This window comes from Lissotriton vulgaris, chromosome 4_1 (genome assembly GCF_964263255.1).
Source record: "Lissotriton vulgaris chromosome 4_1, aLisVul1.2, whole genome shotgun sequence".
In the NCBI taxonomy this organism is placed as follows: domain Eukaryota; kingdom Metazoa; phylum Chordata; class Amphibia; order Caudata; family Salamandridae; genus Lissotriton; species Lissotriton vulgaris.
Window position 1 is genome coordinate 64,974,884 of NC_141691.1, and position 24,543 is coordinate 64,999,426.

At 48.4% G+C, this 24,543-nt stretch overlaps 1 protein-coding gene across 1 annotated transcript in view; it reads right to left on the minus strand.

The window, feature by feature from the left end:
* Nucleotides 1-24,543, minus strand: part of LOC147718377 (diacylglycerol O-acyltransferase 2-like) — a 198,819-nt gene that overhangs the window by 37,409 nt on the left and 136,867 nt on the right. Inside the window, exon 6 of the mRNA XM_086918328.1 lies at nt 8,202-8,376. Coding sequence (XP_086774454.1) covers nt 8,202-8,376 — 175 coding nt within the window. The remainder of the gene's footprint in view (nt 1-8,201; nt 8,377-24,543) is intronic.

The window sequence follows — 24,543 nt, forward strand, 5'->3', positions numbered from 1 at the left end:
CACTTTTCATAAATGAGGCCCTATATTTTTTTGATTCTGAAGCATTTCACCCTGTGTCAGAGTGTGTACCAACCACTTTTGCATCCTGGGCCAGTCACCTATGCACACTATGTACGTAGACAGTATGGCACCAGCGCACGTTACACTCACTTATTTCACTTGCGCTGCCCCGTTTTGCCACTTGAGATCATCTTTTTACTTTCAATTTGGCTTGAATATAACATTGCAACTATTTTTTCTATTGTTAAACAAATTGAATAAAACTGTCTTGTTGTGTTGAGAAATGGAACCAATCTTTTGATGGCCAAAATCATTTTCTTCAAGGAAGTAGAGGTTCAAACTTCCCCCCTTGAGGGACCACTGTTTTTCTTTACATCCTGCATGTTGTACACTGTGGCCAGTGAGATAGGCCCTGTGCATCACCATGTGCTGTATGTCTTTAAATTGAGCATCACGGGAAACCTTCCTGGGATATTCTAGGAGTGAGTCCCACTCCTTATCCGACATGTTCCTGCCTAAGTCTCTATCCCATTTTTCCCAGAGAGTTGTAAGTGGGGTTGCTGCATGTGAACGCATGCGCCTATAAAACCATTTGATCAGGTGATAACCATTTTCCATCAAGTATAGAGTGTGAACAAGTTTGTGTGTAAGAGGTTCAGTGTTTCTTTATGAATTTGGTTATGTTGGCTTGTAACTTGAAGAGGGAGCGGGGTACTCCCTGTTCATGAGCGAAGTCCTCGTGATTTAGCAGTCTACCATCTATGAAGAACAGCCCCATCACGTTCACCCCCTGTTGTTCCCACTTTTGTATGCTCCGCTTACTTACTAATCCCACTGCAGTCGGGATCCCTAGCAGTGGGATAGTGGGGGCGGGCGGGATCCTATGGTTTGTGTATTGGAGTGATCTTCGCCAATAGGTTAGGGCTATTTTTAGTAGTAGGGGGGCTGTGGATGGGCTCGTGCTTTGGGGCAATAATAAGGTATGCAGGGTGCCTTTGGCAATCATTTGTGAATGAGTTGGTTACTAGCTGGGTGAGGCCGCTGTTGTTCATGCTTTCAAGGAGGTTGGCGGTATTGGTGTTGTTAAGGTGAAAATTGAGGTTACCGGGGAAGATGTAGTGTTTGGAATCAATGTCGAGCAGGACGATGCATTCGGGGATGGCGTCCCTGAAGCTGGGGCGAGGTCCTGGGAGTCTGAAGTCAAGGGTGCCTCTGATGGTGGTTTTGCCATCAGTATGGAGTTGGAAGTTGAGAGGTTCCATGATCGGTGTGGTGTCGTCTGCAGAGGTGGTGCAGTGGATGGTTTCTTTGTGAATGATGGCGAGTTCACCTCCGTGTTTGTTGATGTGGTCTTGGCGTGCTATTTTGTTGCCGTCGGGTGATGTCAGGCGCGGATGCAGGGTTAAGCCAGGTCTTGGTGAAGAAGATGACATCAGGATGAGGGAGGTGATGGTGTCCCACATCTCTGTGGCATGCGTTGAGCAGGAGGCGGTGGAGTAGTACAGAAGCTGTCGGTGTCGATGTGGTGATGGTTGTTTTCATGCATGTGGGTGCTCCAGTGTTGCAGAAGAGACACTGCTGGCAGGAAAATGGTCCTACCATGGCTTGAGGGGAGGTGCAGCAGCAGTTGTTGCTGTGGAGTCAGGGGTACAGGGCTCGGAGCTAGTCCGTTGTGTATCTGCGAGGTGAGGGAATGCCAGGGGCAGGTGCCGACTGGAAAACGCCTGCTATGCGACTACACTGCGGCCTCCAATAAGTAGGTCTTGGGGGAGATCGGGGCGCTGGGGAGCGGCAAAAACAGTAGGAAAAAAACAAGCGGCAATGTGGGCCGGCTCAGGAAAAAAAACAACAAGTGCAGGGATACATTAAGTTTTAGCAACATTGTATCTAACAGATGTGCAAAGCATTTTTGAGTACGTAAATGGCCTGATTTACAGAATCGGGCCGTTTGCGACCGCAAAAGTGCTTTTTTAAATAGACAAACTCCAAATTCGTAACTTGTTACCAAACCACACTTTATATTTGCGACACTATTCCAAGTCGGTATTTGTAAGAGCATGTTTACGGCGTCTCTTCCAAATAACGAACCACTGGTTCTGAAAGTGATGTACCTGCATGCATAGTGGATTGGTTGAGTGAGCCGATAGGAAATGCCCCGGTGAGAACCGACTTGTAGCTATAGGGCCCCAACAAGCTAATGATATGATCATATGGATTATTAACCGACCAGTGTGTCTGCAGATGACACCAATGGGCACAAATCAATATATCAATAGAATTGTTCAAAATGATTAAGCCAGTGGAAGATGGATCAGGTGATAACTGAGGGACATCACGCAGTTAAAAATCGAGTACACAACAGTGGAAAAAATTATAAGTTCTAGTCGTCGGAGTGGTACCAGGACCAAATGGCATCCCTAAAGCCCTATTTAAAGAAAACTCGCAACATTGGGCTAAGAATCTGACAATACTATTTAATCATACCGATAAATGGAGGAGTTCAATCTTGGCCCCCATCTTTAAAGCAGGCCAGTCCTCGGACCCTGCGAATTATAGGCTAATAGCCTTAATGGATTGTGAAACAAACGTTTTTGCTAAATTGAGCTATTGGCTTGGGTGGGAGGCAGTAAACAGCTGCCAACTAATCAAACGGGGTTTTTAAAAGGTGTGGGGACTATTATTAACATTTAAATGTTAGCTCTTATAACTGAAATGGCAAAGTGCAGAGCATTGAAACTGTATTTATGTTTTCTTGACTTTAGCTCAGCCTTTGACACAGCGCAAAGGAATATTCTTTGGAACAAGTTATTGAAAAGGGGAATTGCACCTAGTTTGTTGAGAATGATCCAAATGCTGTATACTAATACCAGGACGAGAGTAAGGTTGGGCTAGGGTACAATAGTGTCAAAAAATATATAACAAGGAATGGGATGAAGCAATGATGTGTGTTGGCTCCTACCTTGTTCAACCTGTATTTGGCTGATATTTCTCCTAGGTTGAACGATATTAATACTCATTCCCCGTCGGTGGCCGGTTTTAAGGTTTCCCATTTACTGTATGCCGACGACATTGTATTATTAAGTTACACAAAGGTGGGGCTGCAGAGACTAATACATTAAACTGCTCTATACGCTTCATCTCACGGGTTAAAGGTCAACTTAAAGAAGTCAAAAACAATGCTGGTGTCAAGGGGGTTAGCAGCGCAACCTCTATTGAGTTTAGAAGGGTCTATACTAGAATCAGTTTCAGAGTATAGATATCTGGGTGTCATACTAGACGCTAGGGGGTCGGGTAAGAATAAGTAGGCTGCACTACAGAGAAGAAATAACTCAGTAACTGCAGCATTCGCAACCCTAAAGATCAACTTAAAAGGCCTTTCCCTCAAACCATTACTAGAAGTATTATCAGTAAAACATGTTCCATCTCTGACATATTGTGTAGAGACTTTTAGAGGACGTGCTGCTAATCTTATAGACAAGCTGGTGACAGGTACCTATCGTCGCTTGTTTCATCTGCCTCAGCAGACATCACCAGCGCAAATTCGACTTGAATTTGGCCTTAGACGACAGAACCTAAACGGTTTAGGGGCATATTTGAAATTTGATCACAAAGACGGGATAATATAGCAACGCTGATGACAGTGATTTGGGAGGCGATAAGTGACAATAAACATAAGCAGGCTAACGATTACTTCAAATTGGCTATCGATAGGTTCAAGGCGGAACAATTATGGGCTTTACCCCTTCCACAGGTGGCATTTAACGAAGTGATAAATGGGTGCAGCACAAAAATGTCCTTGCTGCTGGATAAAGCAGTATTGGCTGAAAGAGCCCATGCACGGGCAGCGATTGCTTCATATGGTATGCCTGAAGCTCAGAGATATCTAGGGATCCTAAATGCCAAAGGGCCAATTTGAAATTTATGAGTCTCTGATTAGGCAACACTCACAGCCTATTCCGTGGGGAAGCCCGATGTGGATAAAGCGGAGTGGTAATAGGATGTGTTGTCTCTGTAACTATAATAGAGAAGATATTTGTACTATTATCTGTATTTGCCCGGGGCTATTACTGGAATGTAGAAGGCTGCTAAGGCAGGATTTTAGTAGTCAATTGATACGATCGTGCCAACAAGCAGTCATTGCCAGCCTGCAGGGAGAAGGTTTACAATTCACTGGCAGACTTTTGAAGTTTATAGAAATAGCAGAGAGGAAATTGACTAATAGTATGAATGAAGAGATTTTTTTGTATTTATGAATTGAGGAACTGTACTTTTCTAATCATGTGGTTTTTAAATAAGGGCTCGGGATTGGTTATGTATGAATGGTAAGGCAATTTCATAAAGAGGCTTTATTGTATGAAATGTTAAACAATGTATATTAAGATGTTTTTTACTGTAAGTTTTAATTAACTGAACAATACATTTTTCATTCATTTATTCATTCCTTCAGAAAGATCAAGTCTCTGATTTTAGATTCAAGCTTTCCCTGTGACATTAGGAGCAAAACCACAGTAGTTCCAGGTTAGGGAGCCGATGGAGATGACCTTGTTATAGGTGAAGACGTCTCTGTAGCCAACGTGTACTTGACTGTGCAGACTTGAAGCTATGATGCAGATATAAGTGTCATCAAACTACTCATTATCGCATCCAGCGCCCTAGTGACTAGGCTGAGAAGCCCACCATCTCTGGTGGTTCTGGGAACACCCATAGTCAAGACATCAACAGACAATGAAGTACAGAACAGATGAAACAAGGCCAAAGGGCCTTTCCATTAATGCATTCAGGATCTGGAACAACATCCCTGTAGCCATCAGGACCGCCCCAACCCTGGTCTAATTTAGAAGATACCTGAGGGTGCACATCTACGAGGAAGACAATATCATGATCTGACTACGGTCACCCCCACTATCACAGCCTAGCGACTCTCTCTAGTCGCTTAAGAAGTGTACCGGAGACCAGGACACTCTACAGCGCTCCACTACATTTTGTGAGGTAGTTTTGTGAAATATATAAGTACCACATATATACATAAATATAACCCTTTAACCAATCATGCATAGGATACAGTTAGAAATAGAATAATTATGGGGCTTCAGAAGCAAAAAAAAGGACCAACTATTGTGAAAACTCATATGCGATAAACTGCCCCAGAAATGGCAGACAGCACTGCAGAGGGCGGTCCAAACAAAGTCCACTCTGCAGCTATTGGTAGGAAGGTGAAAGAGTGCAGGTTTGCCAATGACATAGGCCAAGGGTAGAGTGTGCTTCAAATACAGGACAGGTAAAGTTGGATCCTCCCCCGGTGGGGCTACTGTTACCCCTACTACCTTAACCCTGCTATTCCTGTAACCTAAGAGCCCTACTTTCATCTGAGGAGTAAACTACCTTTTGGATTCACCGTCATCTCTGCTTACCCTCCTGTGTACATTATTACTAGGCCTGGGCGAAGCACTACGCTACGCTCGCGGAGTTTGCGAAGTTTGCGCAACTTTGCACTACGGGAGCTGCACGTAGCACAGTGCGAGCACGCGGAGTGCAGCGTAGCGTAGTGCAGCGCTCATTTTTTGCTTGTTCGAGGTCCTGAACGTCATGTTCGCAACCGCGAGCAAGCAAAATTACATCCCGGCGAGATTCTCAACGCAGGGAGGTAGGGTTTCTCATTGTGAGTGGTTGCGCATCCTCGCGACCACTCTCAATGAGAAACTACCAGTTCGCGTTGAGAAAGCTGCAGCTCGAGTAATAATCTACTCGAGCAGCAGAAAACTACAGCTCGCACTGTGCAAGATGCCGTTTTCAATGATTGCACAGTGCCGGATGCTTGTCCGCACTGTGCAATCATTGAAAACGCATCTTGCACAGTGCGAACATGCTACTACGCAGCTCGCGTAGTGCTACGTGAAGTTCGCGTAGTGCAAAGTGCACTTCGCGTAGCTTCGCGTAGCGCTACTATGCGAACTACGCCCACCCTTAATTATTACACAATGCAACTATGGAAAAGAAGCAGCTACGGCAGAGAGGTAGCGCGTGTAACAGGTGTGAACAGAAGCCGAGGCGATGAAGCAAGCCAGACTGGCACCAGGACAAAGAGGCAGCTAGCTTTGACATGAGGCAAACACACAGATAAGGCTGGGGGGGCAAAGCAGCCGCGAACAGAGCGTAACACAAAGAAGCGTTTAGCTTTGGAGGTTACGACAAAAGATAGTTAACATTGGAAGAAAATAAAAGAAGGAGCTCATGTTAGGTAAAAAAGAGATTGTTATTGTTGGGATAAAACGTAAACAAGTAGTTAACATTAAGGGATAAGGCAAACGAACAGCTTCTGTTGAAGCAAAGAGAGAAGTCGCTAAGATTTGGACTTAAAGTAAAGAAGAAGCTACTAATGAGGTGAAATGGCAACGCTGAAGCTGAGTTAGGAGGGTAAAAGAGAATAGTGGCTTAAATTGGGAACTAGAGTAAAGAAGGAGCTAACATTGGGAGAATATGGCAAAGGAGAAGTTAGGGTTGTAGAAGTATGTAATGTTGAGAGCTGAGTGTGAATACTTTCGGTTGAAGCTACAGTAAAGACGAACCTACCAGAGGCAGCACGGGCCAGGGACAGCTGAAGCAGAGAGAGAGAGACAGCTGCCAGAGGCACTCAGGGGCCAGGGCTGGCTGAAGCAGAGAGAGAGACAGCTGCCAGAGGTAGCCAGAGGCCATGGCCAGCTGAAGCAGAGAGAGTCAGCTGCGAGAGACACTCAGGGGCCAGGGCTGGCTGAAGCAGAGAGAGAGACAGCTGCCAGAGGCACTCAAGGGCCAGGGCTGGCTGAAGCAGAGAGAGACAGCTGCTAGAGGCAGCCAAGGGCCAGGGACAGCTAAAACAGAGAGAGAGACAGCTGCCAGAGGCAGTCAATAGCCAGGGCCGGCTGAAGCAGAGAGAGACAGCTGTCAGAGGCAGTCACGGGCCAGGGCCGGCTGAAGCAGAGAGAGACAGCTGTCAGAGGCAGTCACGTTCCAGGGCCGGCTGAAGCAGAGAGAGACAGCTGTCAGAGGCAGTCACGGGCCAGGGCCGTCTGAAGCAGAGAGAGACAGCTGCCAGAGGCATTCAAGAGCCAGGGACAGCTGAAGCAGAGAGAGACAGCTGCCAGAGGTAGCAAGAGGCCATGGCCGGCTGAAGCAGAGAGAGACAGATGCCAGAGGCATTCAAGAGCAGGGCCGGCTGAAGCAGAGAGAGACAGCTGCCAGAGGCTCGCTCCTGGTTTTAACTTCCCCATCACGTTTCGTTCAGCCAGTGAATCAACTATTCACCCTGAGACTCCAACATCCGGCAGACCTACCTTCCCTGAAATTCACCCGCCCTGGCTGCCCATCTATACCGCCCCGGAAGCTTTTAATTCAGGCAAAGCATTGAATGTCCTGATGATGATCCATAATTGTAGCTGGATCGAAACGCCGTCGACAGTTTATGTAGTCTAAACACCAGTTCATAACCTTGTGCCAAATCATGTTTTTTCTACATATGTGAAGCAAACAGATTCCAAAAATTGTTGCTCCTTCACTTTTAAATTGCCTGAAAATCCCCAGTTATCTGTATTGTGAATTGTTTGTCTAGCCTTGTGGATACAGGACTGTGTTCCACTGCTTTATTGTTGTTTGGTTATTTTTACTTATCTCAGTATCAAATAAATTTCAAAGTCCGGCTGGACTTCATGTTCATTATAGCGCAGATTGTAGCCTATAATTATTCTAATGGTTATCTCCTTCTATCAAGGACCGCTGTTGTTTAATTAGATTGATACCCCAGGTCCTTGCTTACCTAGTGGGTTCCCTTGTCTCTTGAAAATAGAGGCATTCAAGAGCCAGGGCCGGCTGAAGCAGAGAGAGACAGCTGCCAAAGGTAGCCAGAGGCCATGGCCGGCTGAAGCAGAGAGAGAGAGACGCCTGCCAGAGGCACTCAAGGGTCGGGGCTGGCTGAAGCACAGAGAGAGACAGCTGCCAGAGGTAGCCAGAGGCCATGGCCGGCTGAAGCAGAGAGAGAGGCAGCTGCCAGAGGCCAGTGATGGATCATGGCCAGCTAAAGCAGGGAGGTAGCTAAGGTTGGTGATGGAGACAGAAAGGGCTCTGAGACTGGCTTCTCAGGGGAGAGGCTGAGGCTAGGGCAGAGAGATAGAACAGACCAGTGAGGAGTGGACGGAGCTTGGATACAGAATGACGGACACTTCACGCACCCGTGTCGTAGCGCCATCTTCACGAAGCCCTTGCGTTCCTTGAGTATCAGAGTCGTCACTCCGGGTTTGCAGGACAAGGACTCGGCGGCGCCCCCGATGACGATGGCCACGGCGTTCCCTTTGCCATTCTGGGACAGCAAGAACTCTATGGAGCTTCGGTTCACAGGGCACAGACCTTGGAAGAGACCACAATGAAAGGGAGAAATCAACATCTGTATGTGCACATCCATCTCAAAGAGATTGTGGGGGTTAGTAATATGGAGGTGCCGGCTTTTTGCACCCCAGTTTGCTTTTTCTAAGTATTCTTTGCTTCCACCCCTTCTCCACTCTGCAGATGCTACAGTCTAACAGAGCAGCAGAGCAAACCCATCTGAACCTGTGTGCACTCAAGGCAAGAAATAATTCCCTTGACCCAAAATAATTCCCTTGACCCAAAATTGGTTCAAACACAATAGTCAAACAAACACGTAAATGTAGCAACTTATATTCAGTAAAAAATCGTTTCCTTTTATTAAAAAATCAATAGTATTTTCATTCCATTGTACAAAACAGATTAAAATAACATCAAATTATACACTTATAACATCATAAAAACAATACCTCCTTTTTAGGTCTCGCCTGTCGATGCGCATGCGCATCGAGCAAGCGAGACTATGGGGGCTTATCCACTCTTTATCCAACTTACAAGGAATCGTGGCGATTCCTTGCAGTGCCCGTGACTTTTAAGCTCAATGCGCATGCGCATTGAGCTTAAAAGCGCGTGCACATCAGTTCCCTCAGCCGCACTCCAGGCCCCCGCTCCGCCCCCTCCCCGCCGTGTCGCATTTCTCCTCCACCCTCCCCTTATCTGCCGTTCCTTCGTCTGTTCCCTCTCCCCGCTCCGCCCCCTCCCCTGCCCGCCGTGTCGCATTTCTCCTCCCCCTCCCCTTATATGCCGTTCCTTCGTCTGTTCCCTCTTCCCGCTCCGCCCCCTCCCCTGCCCGCCGTGTCGCATTTCTCCTCCCCCCTCCCCTTATCTTCCTTCCCTCGGTCTTGTTTATATCTGTAATCTATTGACTTTCATAAAAAGCCGTGGGAAACGGTTTATGGGGTGATGGATGTTCGCCTCGACTCTGGGAGTAGGGCATGCTGCTGGACTTTGGGAAACCATGCATTCGTTCCTCGAGGACCAGACGACTCTGCAGAGGTAAAACATTTTGTATATTAAAAACAAAACTCTGCCTTTCCCGCGACAAGTTCAAAGGTGCAACATTCAGCTTACAGGACGGACACATTCTAAACAAACTGTGCACCTAACCCTGCTCGAGAGAGTCCTCGTGGGCGCAGGCTGCCTCATTTCCTGTTGCACCTGCATACCACAGCCTGTCCTGCTTTGCAGCACCCCGCCCCAAGAGCTTGGCTCCCTTCCAGGAAGCAAGGACCGCGAGAGAGGGGGGGGGGGATTGAATTACTATTTGAATCACATTTTAACCTCTCCAATTATATATTTTTTTATAAACCGTTGCTTTTTGTTGTGGGTCTAGAAAACCTGGTTTGGATCACGCCTCCAGGATATAAGTTTAAGAGCGTTTTTCACCCACAACAATCCTCGCGGTACAGAGTGGAATGTATATGCACATGGACATCAGCTCATTAATTCGCTGAGGATAGCGAAAGTGACATCACTGATTATTTGACTCCTCGCCAATGACAGCACACATTTGACTGCCAGGCCCACCTTTATCCCCTCAAGAGACTCCTGTTTCATGGTGCTGGGACCAAAGTTAAGAGCAACGAGAGGACACTCCAGAAACAAATGGGGCTCTTGTAGCCGAGTTTCCACTTCCTCTCGTTGACATCATCATTTTAGTCTGTGTCTGAATGCTGGCCTGTTCCAATCATAGTGAGGTTATTCGGCCTTTGTAGGATATCTGAGAAAAGATTGTCTTTGATTGGCAGCCATGTTTGCCAGTGGCAGCTTTTCCGAGCTCCTCTTTGCAATCATTGATTGTGCACGCTCCCAGCTGATGCATATGCCCTGGATCTGGGGAAAACTATCCCCAAACGTATCCCTCTCAAGGAGTGTGCGAAGATACGGATGATCATGCAGAAAGGTCCCTTGATCTGCTAGGTTGATGTGTGAATGATCAATAAGGAAATGCTTCTTCGCAGTTCTGCTAGAGGCCATATTTAAATTGCCAAGTATTCGGAGGTTTTAAGAACTCGGTTAAATGTGTTTGTGCTGTACTCATAAAATTTGCCCTCCATGTTATTTTTAACTATTTCTGAGCTGATTGAGCAGACCTGAAGTCTACTCAAACAAAGTTACTGTCACTCCATTGCAGACTAAAGTTTTGAAGAATAAAAATTGTATCACTAAAATAAAGACTGTTAATAGATCGAGGAGTAAGCTTTCAGTGATTCTGCACAAAATGCTTTATAAGAAGTGAGCTATAACTATGTACCTCATAGGTTCTAGAACAGACTATTGGTCAATTTTAATAGGATTTAAGTATAACTTTCTTTAGGTAATTTATGAAACCAAAACATATTATCTGCTTTTTTTCTTAATGTTGCAATGTTCCTGAACCCATGTGAAAATCAGAATTTTACTTAGGGGCAGTCATAAGGCCCTACCCCACAGGGACACAACACGGTGGCAACGTTTTCTTGCCTGGTGTAATCTTCACAATTTTCCTCTTTGACAGATGGGGCTGGGTGTGCACTCTACACCCCTCTCTCTCTACACCCCTCTCTCTCTACACCCCTCTCTCTCTACACCCCCCTCTATACACCCCTCTCTCTCTCTACACCCCTCTCTCTACACCCTTCTCTCTACAACCCTCTCTCTCTACACCCCTCTCTCTCTACACCCCTCTCTCTCTACAGCCCTCTCTCTCTACAGCCCTCTCTCTCTACAGCCCTCTCTCTCTACATCCCTCTCTCTACACCCCCTCTCTACTCCCCCTCTCTACATCCACCACCTCATCCACCACCTCATCCACCACCGCATCCACCACCGCATCCACCACCACCACATCCACCACCACATCCACCACCGCATCCACCACCACCGCATCCACCACCACCACCGCATCCACCACCACCGCATCCATCACCACCGCATCCACCACCGCATCCACCACCACATCCACCACCACATCCACCACCACATCCACCACTTCCACCACCACCTCATCCACCACCACATCTACCACTGCATCCACCACCACCACATCCACCACCACATCCACCACCTCATCCACCACCGCATCCACCACCACCACATCCACCACCACATCTACCACCACTTTCACCACATCCACAACCACCACATCCACCACCAACACCACCACCACATCCACCACCACCGCCACATCCACCACCACATCCACCCCCTCAACCACCACATCCCCCATCACCACCACCACCACATCCACCACCACCATATCCCCCAGATCCAACACTACCACATCTATATGTGTGTGTGTGTGTGGCTCTGTGTGTGTGTAGGTGCAAATGCAATGTTCTTGGATTTTCGTCACAATAAAATACACTGAACATAATCTTCACAAAAGTTATTTACAAACGTTTAAGCTATTGCCATTATAAATTACAATAACTTTTATTTAAGTATTAATTATTTACACAATTAAAAGCCATTGTTATTTGTAATATCAAGACATCTAAGTCACATAAATACAACACACATTGCATTACAAATGCTATAGGTGTCACATTTGCAAAAGTTAAAACTATTGACATTGTAACTGACAAAGCTATTAATTTTGCTACTTTCAAAACCAACACATAAAAAAAAAGTGTCATTTACAATACCAATAGCTCAAACTTTCCTAATGCGAGACCTATTGCATTTCCAATGCTTGTTTAAAAATACTACTTGTACATCAAACAAGCTTTTGTGTATTCAGACACTTTCCATTTATGACCAGCATAAAAAGAGAGACAAAACAAATGTTAGACGTCACCCCTTATCTAATACCAGTACACATCCAAAGGAATTATAGGACACCACAGTTGATGTTGTGATCCAATAGACATTCAACTAGATTGTGTCCTTCCTTGAATTATGGGGCATATTATCAACAACTAGCGATATTTATCGCTAAAGGAGCTTAGCCATATTTTTTTCATCGCCGGGCATCGCCGGATTTTATCGCAGAGATAACGTGATATTAGCAACGTTTATATCAAATGCGATAAAATTTCCGGCGATAGCGGCTCAATGCGTGAATATCGCTGGAAATCCCGCAATATTCAGGCATCATCGCCACTAGGGTCTTAACCTGAATATCCACCTCCCATTGGATATACAGGCTAAGAAGTGGTCTGAGCAGGCGTTAGGTTTTGGCGATATTCGAGCTTAGCGCAAAATTTTTTATCGCTTCACCTGCATTGATAAAAGGCGATAGCGATGTTAGCGACTGCTTTCAGTCGCTAACAGGTTGGGTACGCCCACTTTGCATTTCATTAGCGATAAATATCGCTGACATGCAAAGCGGGCCCCAGACTGGTCGCTATCACCTACAAGCTGTCGCTAACTGCTGTCATTCTCCCTGCCTTCAAATGTAAAAAGCCATCTTCTTCCATATCATTCAGTTCCTCATTATATCACTGTAGCAGAGTCAACATCTAATGCCCAGCACCAAGGGCCATTAAATACGTTAAATAATGTAAAATATGCTTCAGAGGTGTGGCACCACGGCCAGGGCGACTGACGCTAGAATCTGGGGCTCACGGTTCGATCCCTGGCGCCGGCCGCAGATTAGCCCAGCACCATGTGACTCTGGGCAATAGCTTGCTTAATCTTCCTGACGGCCCCCAGCGCCTAGAGACCCTAACGGGTGATTGTTCGCGCTTTACAAATGTGGGTTATCATTATTATTATTTAAAATTCAAAGGTCTGAGATGCTTCCATACTGAACGGATGCACCCTCCCCGGAAGTAAAGCAGGAAAAGGAGGAAGTACATTTTTGGGAACTTGATTGTAAATGGGATGGTGGCCAATGAGAATACATCCCAGAACCCCAGCCGTCTGCCGACAGGGATGGGGAGCTACAAAGCTGGAGACAATGATGTAAAAACTGAAAAAACAAGGCAAAAGGACTTGTGTCGAATGAACAGGAGGGCTGCAGAAATCTGTGCTGAAAAAGCAGGGGCCAGATACACGACGTGATTTTGCCTGCACAAACGGGTTTGCGAACCCTTTTACGCATGCAAAATCACTGTTGGCCATATGCAATGCCTAAATAGCGAGTCGCAATTTATTTGTGACTCACTATTTAGGAATTGCGAGTCACAATTAGGAAAGGGCGTTCCCTTCCTAATTGCGTCCGCAATGCTATGTGTGAATGCTTTGTGACCGCAATTGCAGTCGCAAAACACTTGCAAATTACCACCCTCTTCTAGAGGGTGGTTATGCAGTCGCAATTTGTAAGGGGTTCCCAGGGGACCCATTCCACTTTGTGATAGTCTCTAAAATATGTTTAAGGGTAAGCAGTAGTCCCACGGACCACTGCCTGCCCTTAAAAAATTAAATGAAAACGTTTAGTTTTTTTCTTTTTTTAATGCATCCCGTTTTCCTATAAGGTAAACGGGCTGCATTTAAAAAAAAAAGCTGCTTTATTAAAAAGCTGTCCCAGACATGGTGGTCTGCTGAGCCCAGCAGGCCACCATCCCTGGAAGGGCCAGCCATTCACAATAAACACGCAAATTGCGAGAATCAAATTAATATTAATGAGCCTCGCAATTTGCGACCCCATTGGGAATTGCAAAACAGTGTAATAACACTGTTGTACATTTCATTCAGTGCATCACAGTTTGGGACTCGCAATGAGTCGCAACTTGCAAGGCGCTAAATGAAAGGGTTGTACATGTGGCTCAATGTTTTTAGCTAGAACAACTTCTTATGAAAAGCAAAATATATGAATCCAAAAGCCTTGAAATGCGCATTTTTGCTTTGACCCGGTTGGTTCGAATTTGCAATTTGTATTTATACCACGGCTCCGTTGTCATCTTCCAGCCTTTGGGTCCATTACCTGGATATCATGTGAGAAGCAAAGCCTACTGGTGACCACATCTCAATAATGTAAATATATACAGGTCAATATGAGTTTAACGTATGTAACTCCACTTAAGTATACTTAGGCCACATATATATCTTCAAGCTACGTAAATGTGGAATTGAGAATAGTAAACCTATACTTACCTTCTCAATATTTATATATTTAGGCTGCAATATTGTGGCATTCTTTCATATTTTCTTATTCATATTTGGCTATTCTGTCATACACCCCCTTGCCAAACCTCCTCTTTGCTCTCTTCTTTTTCATCATATTTTTCCTTCCTTCTAGTTTTCATATTTTCCTCTTCTTGTGCCCCCCCTTGCTCCTCTTTGATGCCCTAGACCCATTCCCTCCTAATTGCTATCCAGTGGCATAACAGAGGCCCTCGCAGTGTGGGGGAGGCGGAGCTCCACAGGCCCCCTCAGTACAGTAATCTGGCTTGCCCCCCCCCTCAGGGTTCGATACGTCACTGTTGCTACCCCCAATCCCATGCACCATCTCTGTTGTACTCTGTTTTTAGAGTGCATGCCGTGTGCCCACATAAAAGGGCAGCCACCTTAGTGCTGCATTTGGCACTTCACAGCGCTCTAGTTGTGGGGACCTTTTGGAGTCCCCCCGAACGTTCAGCGCCGAGCCGTGTCACTTCCGGCGTGCAGAGGGTCAGGTGAGGTACCTGCCAACACCCACTAGCCTCCCTCTTTGTCACTCCTGGTCACGCCACCAGGTGGTATGAAGGGTCTAGAGTCGTCCTTCGGCGCGTTTTTGCTGTGAGTTTGCCCCCTCCCCTGAGTGCCCTTGTCTCTGCGTGGGTTAGCTTCCCCCCCCCTTTTCCCACATTGGCGGCCAGCTGTCACGCCCGTGGTCCACTTGGGTGTCATGCGTGTTTGGTCAGTGCCTTTCCATGGGCCTGGACTGGGGGCACCCGTGTAGGGCGCGTATGGCGAGCAGGCAGCCCACTGTGTTTGGTGCCGCATCCCGGGTGCCCAGCCTCCGCCGATTCAGACCTCCTGGGGCGGGCACCTATTTTGTGGGGGCACGGGGTTGGGCAGCCATTGGGCAATTTGCGGTTTCAAGTAGTGCTGGACTGAGTCAGAGTCTGGTCAGAGCCTGGGGGTCTCGCCTGTGCTGCCTCGAGGGGCCCTAGCCTTGAACGGTGGAGTGGCCCATCTGGTGGTCGCGCAGGCCCCGGGGCCACTTGGTATTGCCTGTTGTCCCAAGGGGGTCAGGTGCCTGCCTTGGTCCTCCAGCAGGGTGGAGGCACATTAGGCTGACGCTAAGGCTCAAGACCTCCTGGCGCTGCGTCGGAGAACTTGCCTGGGGGGCCTGGCTGTGTGCACCAAGGGGGCCACATCCCTTGGGCGGGCTGTGCTCGCTTGCCGCCTTGTTCTACGGCAAAACCAGAAAGCACATGCTCTCGTCTCTTCTCAGAAGTTAAGCAGAATTGGGCCTGGTTAGTCCCTGGATGGGAGACTTCCAGGAAATACCAGGTGCTGTAGGCTTTTCCTTCATGGAGCCACTGGCCTCGTGGTTCCGGTTTCGCATGCTGGGCGTGAAGGCGTGTTCAGCCACAGAGAGGGCCGCATCCCTTGCGTGGGCTGTGCTCGCTTGTCATCTGGTTCTATGGCAAAACCACTCAGAAAGCACCTGCTCTCGTCTGATCTCCAAAGTTAAGGAGGGTTGGGCCTGGTTAGCACCTGGATGGGAGACAGCCTGGGGATACCAGGTGCTGTAGGCTTTTCCTCAGTGAAGCCGGTTGCCTCGCGGTTTGGGTTTATTTATTTATTATTATTTATTTATTGAAAAGTTTTATATAGCGCGAACAAGACCCGTGGGTATCAGAGCGCTTTACATAGAGGTAAGCTAAGCAAATTAATAATAAGCTGAAGTCCATTAAACAGCATATAAGTATGAGGTAGATAGTTATAAGGCTTTTAGTGAATGCATAAATAGCCACCTTCCATTCGAACATATATGGTGTGAGGTAGATAATTATAAGGCTCAAGTGACAGCATAGATAACTACCTTCTATTAGAGAGGTTATCTATTACATTATACCGTACTATAAAGCATAAGATATTAGCAAAGTCAATTTCGTCGTAAATAAGAGGTAGTAGGTTATAAGGTTTCAGATAGTGGTATAAGATCAAATAACACGAGGTAGCAGTAGGTGTTCAGATTAATCACAGGAGGTGTCATCGGTTATGCCTCATTGTTTCTCTTTCATCTGATTCCAGTCGAACATTTCCTTACGAGGACGTAAGTGTTTAGTTTGAGTCCAGGAATGTAGCATACAGCGTTCCATGCAATTTTCTATGTAAGGTATTTACTCATTAAGAAGCTCTTCGCTTCCCGCTTAAATGTTGCTGTGTTCGGAATCTTCCTAATGCTAGGGGGGAGTGAGTTCCAGATTCTAGGAGCTGCTCCGGAGAACGCTCTGTCATAAGTTTTTTTCTTTTTGAAGATGGCTGGTCTCAGCACCAACTCCTTGGCGCTCCTGGCCGGTCTGTTTCCTCCTGACAGCTCAATTTTCTTGGATAGGTATCCAGGAGTATTGTGGTGAAGAGCTCTATGGGTGATACATGCGATCTTTAGTTGAATCCTGGCCTCATAGGGTAGCCAGTTTAGAGCTTTCAAGTGCGGGGATATGTGGTCAAACTTCCTTGATCCTGAGATGAGTCTCGTTGCAGCGTTGAGGCAGGCTTTTAGTGGCGCTGTGGATGTTTTTGGTAAACCCGCTAAGGTAGTGCAACCGTATTCAATTCTCGAGATGACTAAGGATTGGGTTGCTAGTTTCAGATCGGATTCCGAGATAAATGGTTTCAGTTTTCTAAGGTAGTTCAGGTGGAAGCGGGCGCTTTTTGCCATTGAATTAATGTGAGCTTTCATGTCAAGATTCTCATCTAAAGTGATTCCCAGTGATTTGGCTGATTTGACGAGCGTCGGGGTGCAGTTGAGCGCCGTCACCAGTTTGGTCCACTCTTTTATTTCTGTACCGCTCCTTGGTGGAGAGATTAGTAAGAATTCAGTTTTCTGAGCATTTAGCTTCAAGTGGTTCGTAGTCAACCATTCCGTTGTCATTTTTAGTGTTTCATTCATACGCTCAATGTCTTTAAGGGAGGATATCTTTAGATATATCTGCGTGTCATCCGCATACATATGGTAGGATATGTTTGAGTTGCTGAGAATTGCTGTAAGAGGTTCTACATACAGGTTGAACAAGTCCGGGGATAATGTTGATCCTTGTGGAACCCCAATCGTGTTGGGGCATGGTGGTGATATGGCTTGGTTGACCAGGAAACGTTGTGTTCTGTTTCGTAGGAACGAGTCGAACCATTTCAGCACATTTCCGGATAGTCCCATTCTGTCCTTTAGCCTGGCTAGTAAAGCTTCGTGGTTAACTGTGTCGAATGCAGATGACAGGTCAAGGAGAATTAGTAAGCATGCTTGATTTCGATCAAGTGCCTGTAGTGCGTCATCCACAATATGGAGGATCGCTGTTTCCGTGCTATGTCCTGATCTGAATCCTGATTGGCATTCATCTAGTAGTGAGAACTTGGAGATGTGTTGGCTCAGTTGGCCCTGCACGCATTTCTCGATTAATTTGGCCAATAGGGGAATGTTGGTCACTGGTCGAAAATTATTCGGGTCAGTAATATCCGCAGTTGCTTTTTTGATCAGAGGGACCACTTGACCTGTTTTCAGGCAGTCTGGGAGGATCCCTTGTGATAGTGATGCGTTTATTATTTTGGTCCAGATTGGTACCACAATATGGCTAATTCCTCTTACACATCTCGCTGGTAGAGGATCTTGATAATGGTTATTGGGTTTGATTTTGGAAAGCGTTTTGGCTATCGTGGCCTGATCATATAGTTCGAATGTGTCCCAGTTTGCCTTATTTTTTGTATTTCTACATCCTGCAGTCGGGTTGGTCTCGCCTATAGCCATTAGTTGGTTGGGGTGTTTAGTCGCGGCGCTTAGGAGTTCTGTTTCCAGCGATTTGGCCTTCTTTGTGAAGAACGTTGAGAATTCCTCACTGCTCAGCGTCGTTTTTGCGCATTCATGAGCTGTTTTGGCTAGTTTGTTCGATTGTTGCTTCAGGATTTCAAAGAGTTTTCGTGGTCTATTTTTGGCGTTGTCCAATTCCGCTCTTATAAACTCCTTTTTGGAATTAGTGATCTTTTTGTTAAATTCGTTTCTCATTTTTCTCAGGGCTTTCAGCTCAGGGGATGATGGGTGTTGTCTCCATTTTCTTTCCGCCATTCTTAGTTTGCACCTGTCTTCGTTTAGTGATCCATCAAACCAAGGATTTTTCGTCTTCTCCGTGATTCTTTTTAGTTTTAATGGCAAGGTGTTGTTGACTATATTTCCAACTGAAGTTAGATAGTGTTCTGTCAGCTCATTTACGTTGGTGGGCGAGACTGCATGTCCAACCACGGATCCTTTATTATCCTGCACCCCCTGGTTTTGTCCGACGGGGAGAATCCCATTGACCCATCCTGTAGGGGTGCCAGAGGGAATAAGTGGACAAATATGAGCATGGTTCTGAGTGAGAACCAAAGATAGACCCGTTTCAAAGTCGGTGCTTAATTACCACTCAGCTACAGTCCATCAGAAGGTTGAATGTGCAGTGTTTCCCTTCTTTACCAAGATCAGTTGTTGGGTGTATCAGACCTGGGTGTGTCCATTTGTTCTGGCCGGTGCATGGTCTCGGGCACACCCAGGGCACAAGTCCTGAAAAAAGAAGTGGGGGGACGCTGACGTCAGACCGGAAGTGATGTCACGAAAGGTGGCTTGCACCATCAGACTCATTGCCTCCCCTCGCTCACCCCTTAGATACGATTGCATCAGAGAAGTGAGTGCGTGACATACAGCTAAGACACTTTGGGCCCGATTCACAGAACTAACTTAAGACAAAATCCTAAATTTACTACTTTTGGTATTCACAGAAAGGCATTTAGTAGTAGTAAAGTTAGGATTTTGTCTTAAGTTTGACTTAAGACAAAGACAGACTTAAGACAAAGTCCTAACTTTACTACTACTAAATGCCTTCAGTGAATACCAAAAGTAGGAAGTTTAGGATTTTGTCTTAAGGTAGTTCTGTGAATCGGCCCCTTCATGTGTACTGTAGTTTACAGATCAAAGGAGGTGTCACTACGACCGTGAACAAGCACATACATTAAGACTCTGGCAGTAGTTTGTTATCGAGCTCCCGGTAAAATATGTGGGGGGATGCCGTCCACTCGCGTGGTACCCCGACTCAAGCCCTGGGCCTGCACACCCCTGGTGGAAAACTAGAGCAATGTTGTTCTCCTAGGGGTAAATGTTAATCTTGATTGATTGGGGGGGGCGGAGCTTGCTGGCGTCCATGCAAGACGTGTGAGCGCTGAGCTCCTCGCCTGAGCCCCTTTAATATTCGTCAAATTGATCCTTTTTGGCGCCTCACTATCCCCAGCGAGGGCGGAATTCGCTTCTACGACCCCTGGAGCTGCTGGGGGCACCTTTCCTGACCGAAATCGGTGGAGGTATCGTTCACCGGACCCGCGGAGTTTGGAGTCGCGGACCAGGCCACAAGCCGCGGACTATCCTTGGGGGCTGTCCGCCCTACGTAACACTACGTGCGGCGTAAGGTTCCTGTGTGGCCCCGCTCTACCGGACAGCCTACTGCCTGGTGCTGTTTCTGGACCGGTCCTCGACAGTGCGGGTTCATTGTGGCCCCTCTGCCTCGGGGGTGTTTGCTGCAACCCCCTTGGTGGAGACCTGGGGCTACCCGGAGTGACCCACGGATCGGACCGCGGGAAGTGGCGCCCTACGACCGCCGGTTGGCGGGCTTCCCCGATACTCTGTTCGGCCTGAGGGCTGGAAGGACACTGGTATTGTGCTGCGTGCTTTGGTGTGTGCTGACGCTTCTCGGCACCCAGTGGTGTGGCCTGCAACGTAGCGTTGGGCCGGAGTTTGGATTTCTCCCCCTGGACTAGTCTATGCCACGAGGCCCGCGGCCGCCATCTTTGACCGCCATTCCTGGCTGCGCTTTGGACTGCTTCGCGTAGTTTGCTCCCCAGGCTCTCCTCCCACGTCGAGCCACCTCTTGCTCCTTGCTTGGCGCATCTCTGTGGCCTCTACCATGGGGAAAGGGGACAGAAATCAGCCGAAGCTCACGTTCGAGCAACGGAAGCCGAAGGGCGCGGAGAGCGCTCCTCCGGAGACATCAACTCAGGCGGCGGAAGGCTCGCTCTGTGCGGACATTCGTGAGATGCTCGGCGCCATGGAGAAAGGCCTGCAGGACAGTATGTCTGCGATCGGCTCGAAAATCGACGCCTTATCATTCCGTATGGACAGGATGTCAGAAAGGGTGGACAAACATGCGGAACGTTTGGACATGGCGGAGCGTAGGCTGACGGAAGCGGAGGAGGCCCAGACGGAGTGGGACAAAGATCGTAGGCAATTCAGCCGCCTTCTCCAGGTCATACAGGACAAAACGGAGGATTTGGAAGCGCGTTCTCGGCGTTCCAACATCCGCATCACAGGGGTTGCGGAATCCACCAACACCGGAAAGATGGAACTGTTTGTCGAGAAGCTGCTTCACAAGCTCCTGGGGGAGGACGTCTTCTCCCCCATGTTTATTGTTGAGAGGGCCCATCGCACTCTCGGTCCCAAGACGCAGCCTGGCCTCCCACCGAGACCAATCATTGCTAAACTTTTGAACTACAGGGACCGCGACCTGGCCCTCCGGCTGGCACGGGAGAAGGGGGACTTGCAGTTTGAAGGAATGAACATCTCCCTCTATCCTGACTTCACAGCTAGGGTGCAGGAGGAGCGGAAACGATTCGCCCCCTACAAGAAGCAGATGAGGGACATGGGGCTAGACTACGCCATGCTATACCCGGCGAGACTCCGGATAAATAAACAAGGTCATTCGCATTTTTTCACCGACCCGGCTGATCTGAAAAAATCGCTTAAGGAATGGGCCAAAGAACAGTGCAACAGCCAGAGAGGTCAGAGTGCGGAGGATGTGGAAGCTGTATCTTCGGAGGGCCAGGGCTGAACTGTCTCACACTGCGTAGCTTGACCTGGCTGCTTCACTGTGACTGTATGTATTGTATTCCAGTTTTCGGTGTGACTCTCCTTTGCCTTCATAACATTTTGGTCTGTGACCCTTAACATGCCTGGTGGGTGGTGGTAACGCGGACTTGAGCTCGAACTTTTGTTGCTCTGATTGTTCACCACTCTGCTTGTTCTGCTGCTGGGGATTAGTTGGGGTGCCGATCGCAATGGGGGTGGGGCTGGGAGCGACGACTGTATCTGGCCCTTGTTGGAGAGTATTGTAGTCTGGCCAGAACCTCTGCCCCTGCGCTTTCGGCTTTTTGACCCTCTAGGGGGTCCTGGGTTTGTAGTGGGGTGTTTCGGGTGGGTTCAGGGTGGGTAGTGCTATGCTCTGTCTGACCGGGTTGGGGTTGGTCGGCTGTGGGTGGGTGGTTGCTGGTAATGCTCGAGTATTGTTGCTGCTATGTCGTTTGGGGTTAAGGGTTTGTTGGGTGGGGGGTTTGTTTTTGCCGACTACTACACTGTGTCTGTCACTCCATATGCTCTGCGACATCTTCCTTTCTAAACTGCCATGTCCACTGCTGACTCACTGAGTGCGGAGCGCTCCCTGGGCTCTCTGAGATTACTGTCCTGGAACGTAAGGGGGCTCAACGATTTTCGCAAGCTCAGGAAGGTCTTGGCCTATTTGCAACGCCACCACATTGACCTTGCTTTACTGCAGGAAACACATTTGCCGCTCTCCAGCCCTATGCTACAGGTGCGGGCCTTGGCTCCGCTTGTGTCGCTGCGGGGTTCACAACGCATGCTAGGGGGGTGCTCATATGGGCTAATCCCAAATCCCGATTGTCGCTGACCCGAGTGGCTGTAGACCCGGAAGGGAGATTTGTGGTTGCGCGCTGTGTTGGACAGGATCATGATCTTTTGCTGGTGAATGTGTATGGCCCCAATTACGACTCCCCGGAGTTCTATGCTTCGCTTGCTGACAGCTGCAGGCAGTTTGTGGGCTTTAGAATGCTGTGGGGGGGGGGATTTTAACTTGGTGCTGAACCCGGACCTTGACAGATCTGCGGGCCCCCCTAGGTCCCCTGCAGCTTCCGCGTCCCTCCTTTTGTCTGAATGCGTGAAACTTGATTTACTTGATGTGTGGCGTCATAAGCACTCGGGGCGGGGTGGGTTCACGCACTACTCGGCCTATCACAACATTCATACACGCATAGATTATTGGTTTGTTTCCCGCTCTTTGCTAGATCTGGTTAAGGGTTGCACGGTTCTCCCGCGCACGCTATCTGACCATTCGCCCTTGCTCTTGCTGCTGGTGGCTCCTCCCAGGAGGATCCCCCCCTTCACGTGGAGGTTCCCCCCGTACTCCCTCTTGGACGAGGTTTTCAGAGGGGAACTCGCCGAGGATATAGAGGCCTATTTCGCAACTAATGTGGGCTCGGTGGACAGCGTTCAAGTTCTCTGGGACGCATTTAAGGTCTACGTCAGAGGGATGACTATGGCGAGGCATTCAGGGGTGCTCAAAGCCATCAGGCGGCGCCTGCAATTACTCGAGACTCAACTTGATGCCCTGGATAGTCGGGCGGTGGACTCGGGGGACGCGGCTGATACGGGCGAGCTTAAGTCCTTGTTAGATGAATTTCAGGAGGAGGCGGACAGGGAAATTAAGCATATGGGTAAATACGCGACAGCGCGGGTGTATGGGGAGCGGGAGCGGCCTGGTGCACTCCTAGCTAAACTAATGCGCAACAGTAGGCCCCCATTGGTTATCGAGGAGTTGGTGACGGCTACTGGGGCGGTGGTTACAGAGGAGCAGGACATCTTGGCGGAATTTCACGCCTACTACACTGCCCTCTACTCCTCTAGGGACGCACATCTCGAGGACGAAATCGACGATTATTTGAGCTACATCCGAATGCCCTTCCTCGCTGACTGGCAGAGGGAGTTCCTTATGGCCCCCATTCAGAAGGAGGAGATAATGGAAGCGCTGGAAGGCATGAAATCTGGTAGCGCTCCTGGTGCGGATGGTCTCACGGTGTCCTTCTACAAGGCCTTTCAAGAGCAGCTGGTCCCGTACTTGATGCTTTTGTTTGATGACATTTGCCAGCAGGGCAGCATGTCGAAATCCATGAGAGAGGCGTTGCTTATTACCATCCCGAAGCCTGGCAAGCCCCCAAATCAGTGTGGCTCCTACCGGCCGCTGTCGCTGATAAATGTGGACGCGAAGCTGTACGCTAAGGTTCTTGCGACTCGTTTGGCGCTGCTGGTTCCGGAGCTGGTTGCCCCGGAGCAGGCTGGGTTTGTTCCTTCACGCAATCTCACTTATAATATTCGCACGGTCCTTGGCACGATCCAACATGTCAAACACGAGAACAAAGCTGTGGCCATCTTCTTGGATATGGAGAAGGCCTTTGATTCTGTGGAGTGGTCGTTTATGCTGAGGGTCCTTCGTAAGTTTGGCCTAGGGGAGCCGTTTCTGCAAATGTTGGGAGCCCTATATTACAAACCTACTGCGAGGCTGAAAATAGGTAACCTGGTCACTGCTCCCATCGAAATTGGAAGGGGCACACGTCAGGGTTGCCCCCTCTCTCCATTGCTGTATGCCTTGGTAGCGGAACCACTCGCCTGCGCTATACGAGAGTATCATCGGTTTGAAGGGATCAACTTCCCGACGTACCAGATCGGTATCTCCACATACGCGGATGACACTCTGCTATATGTTCGGGACCCGGAGGTTAACCTATCTGCGGTGCTGCGGGAAGTGGTGAGGTTCGGGGCTCTTTCGGGCCTCCGCGTCAACTGGAATAAATCGGTGGCGTTGCCCCTCACCCCGGTGACGCTCCCTTTCGACTCGGAGTACCCCTTGCAATGGACCACGGACTCTATCCGCTATTTGGGGATACGCATACATACGGACCCGGAGGTCCTGGTGCGCGAGAATTATGGAGTGGCCTACTCCAAACTGGTGGATGATGTCGAAGTTTGGTCCAGGCTCCCGCTTTCGCTCATGGGCAGGATTGCGCTCATGAAGATGGTGGTGCTCCCCAGGTTCCTTTTCCTGTTCGTGAATATACCAGTTGTCCTTTCCAAAGCCTTTTTCCGGCAACTTACCCAGACACTTGTCCGCCTGGCGTGGGGGGGCAGACAGCCGCGGGTACAGTGGCAAACGCTCACCCTTCCATACGACCAAGGGGGCCTTGGGGCTCCGGACCTGGAGCGCTATTACAGGCTTGCTC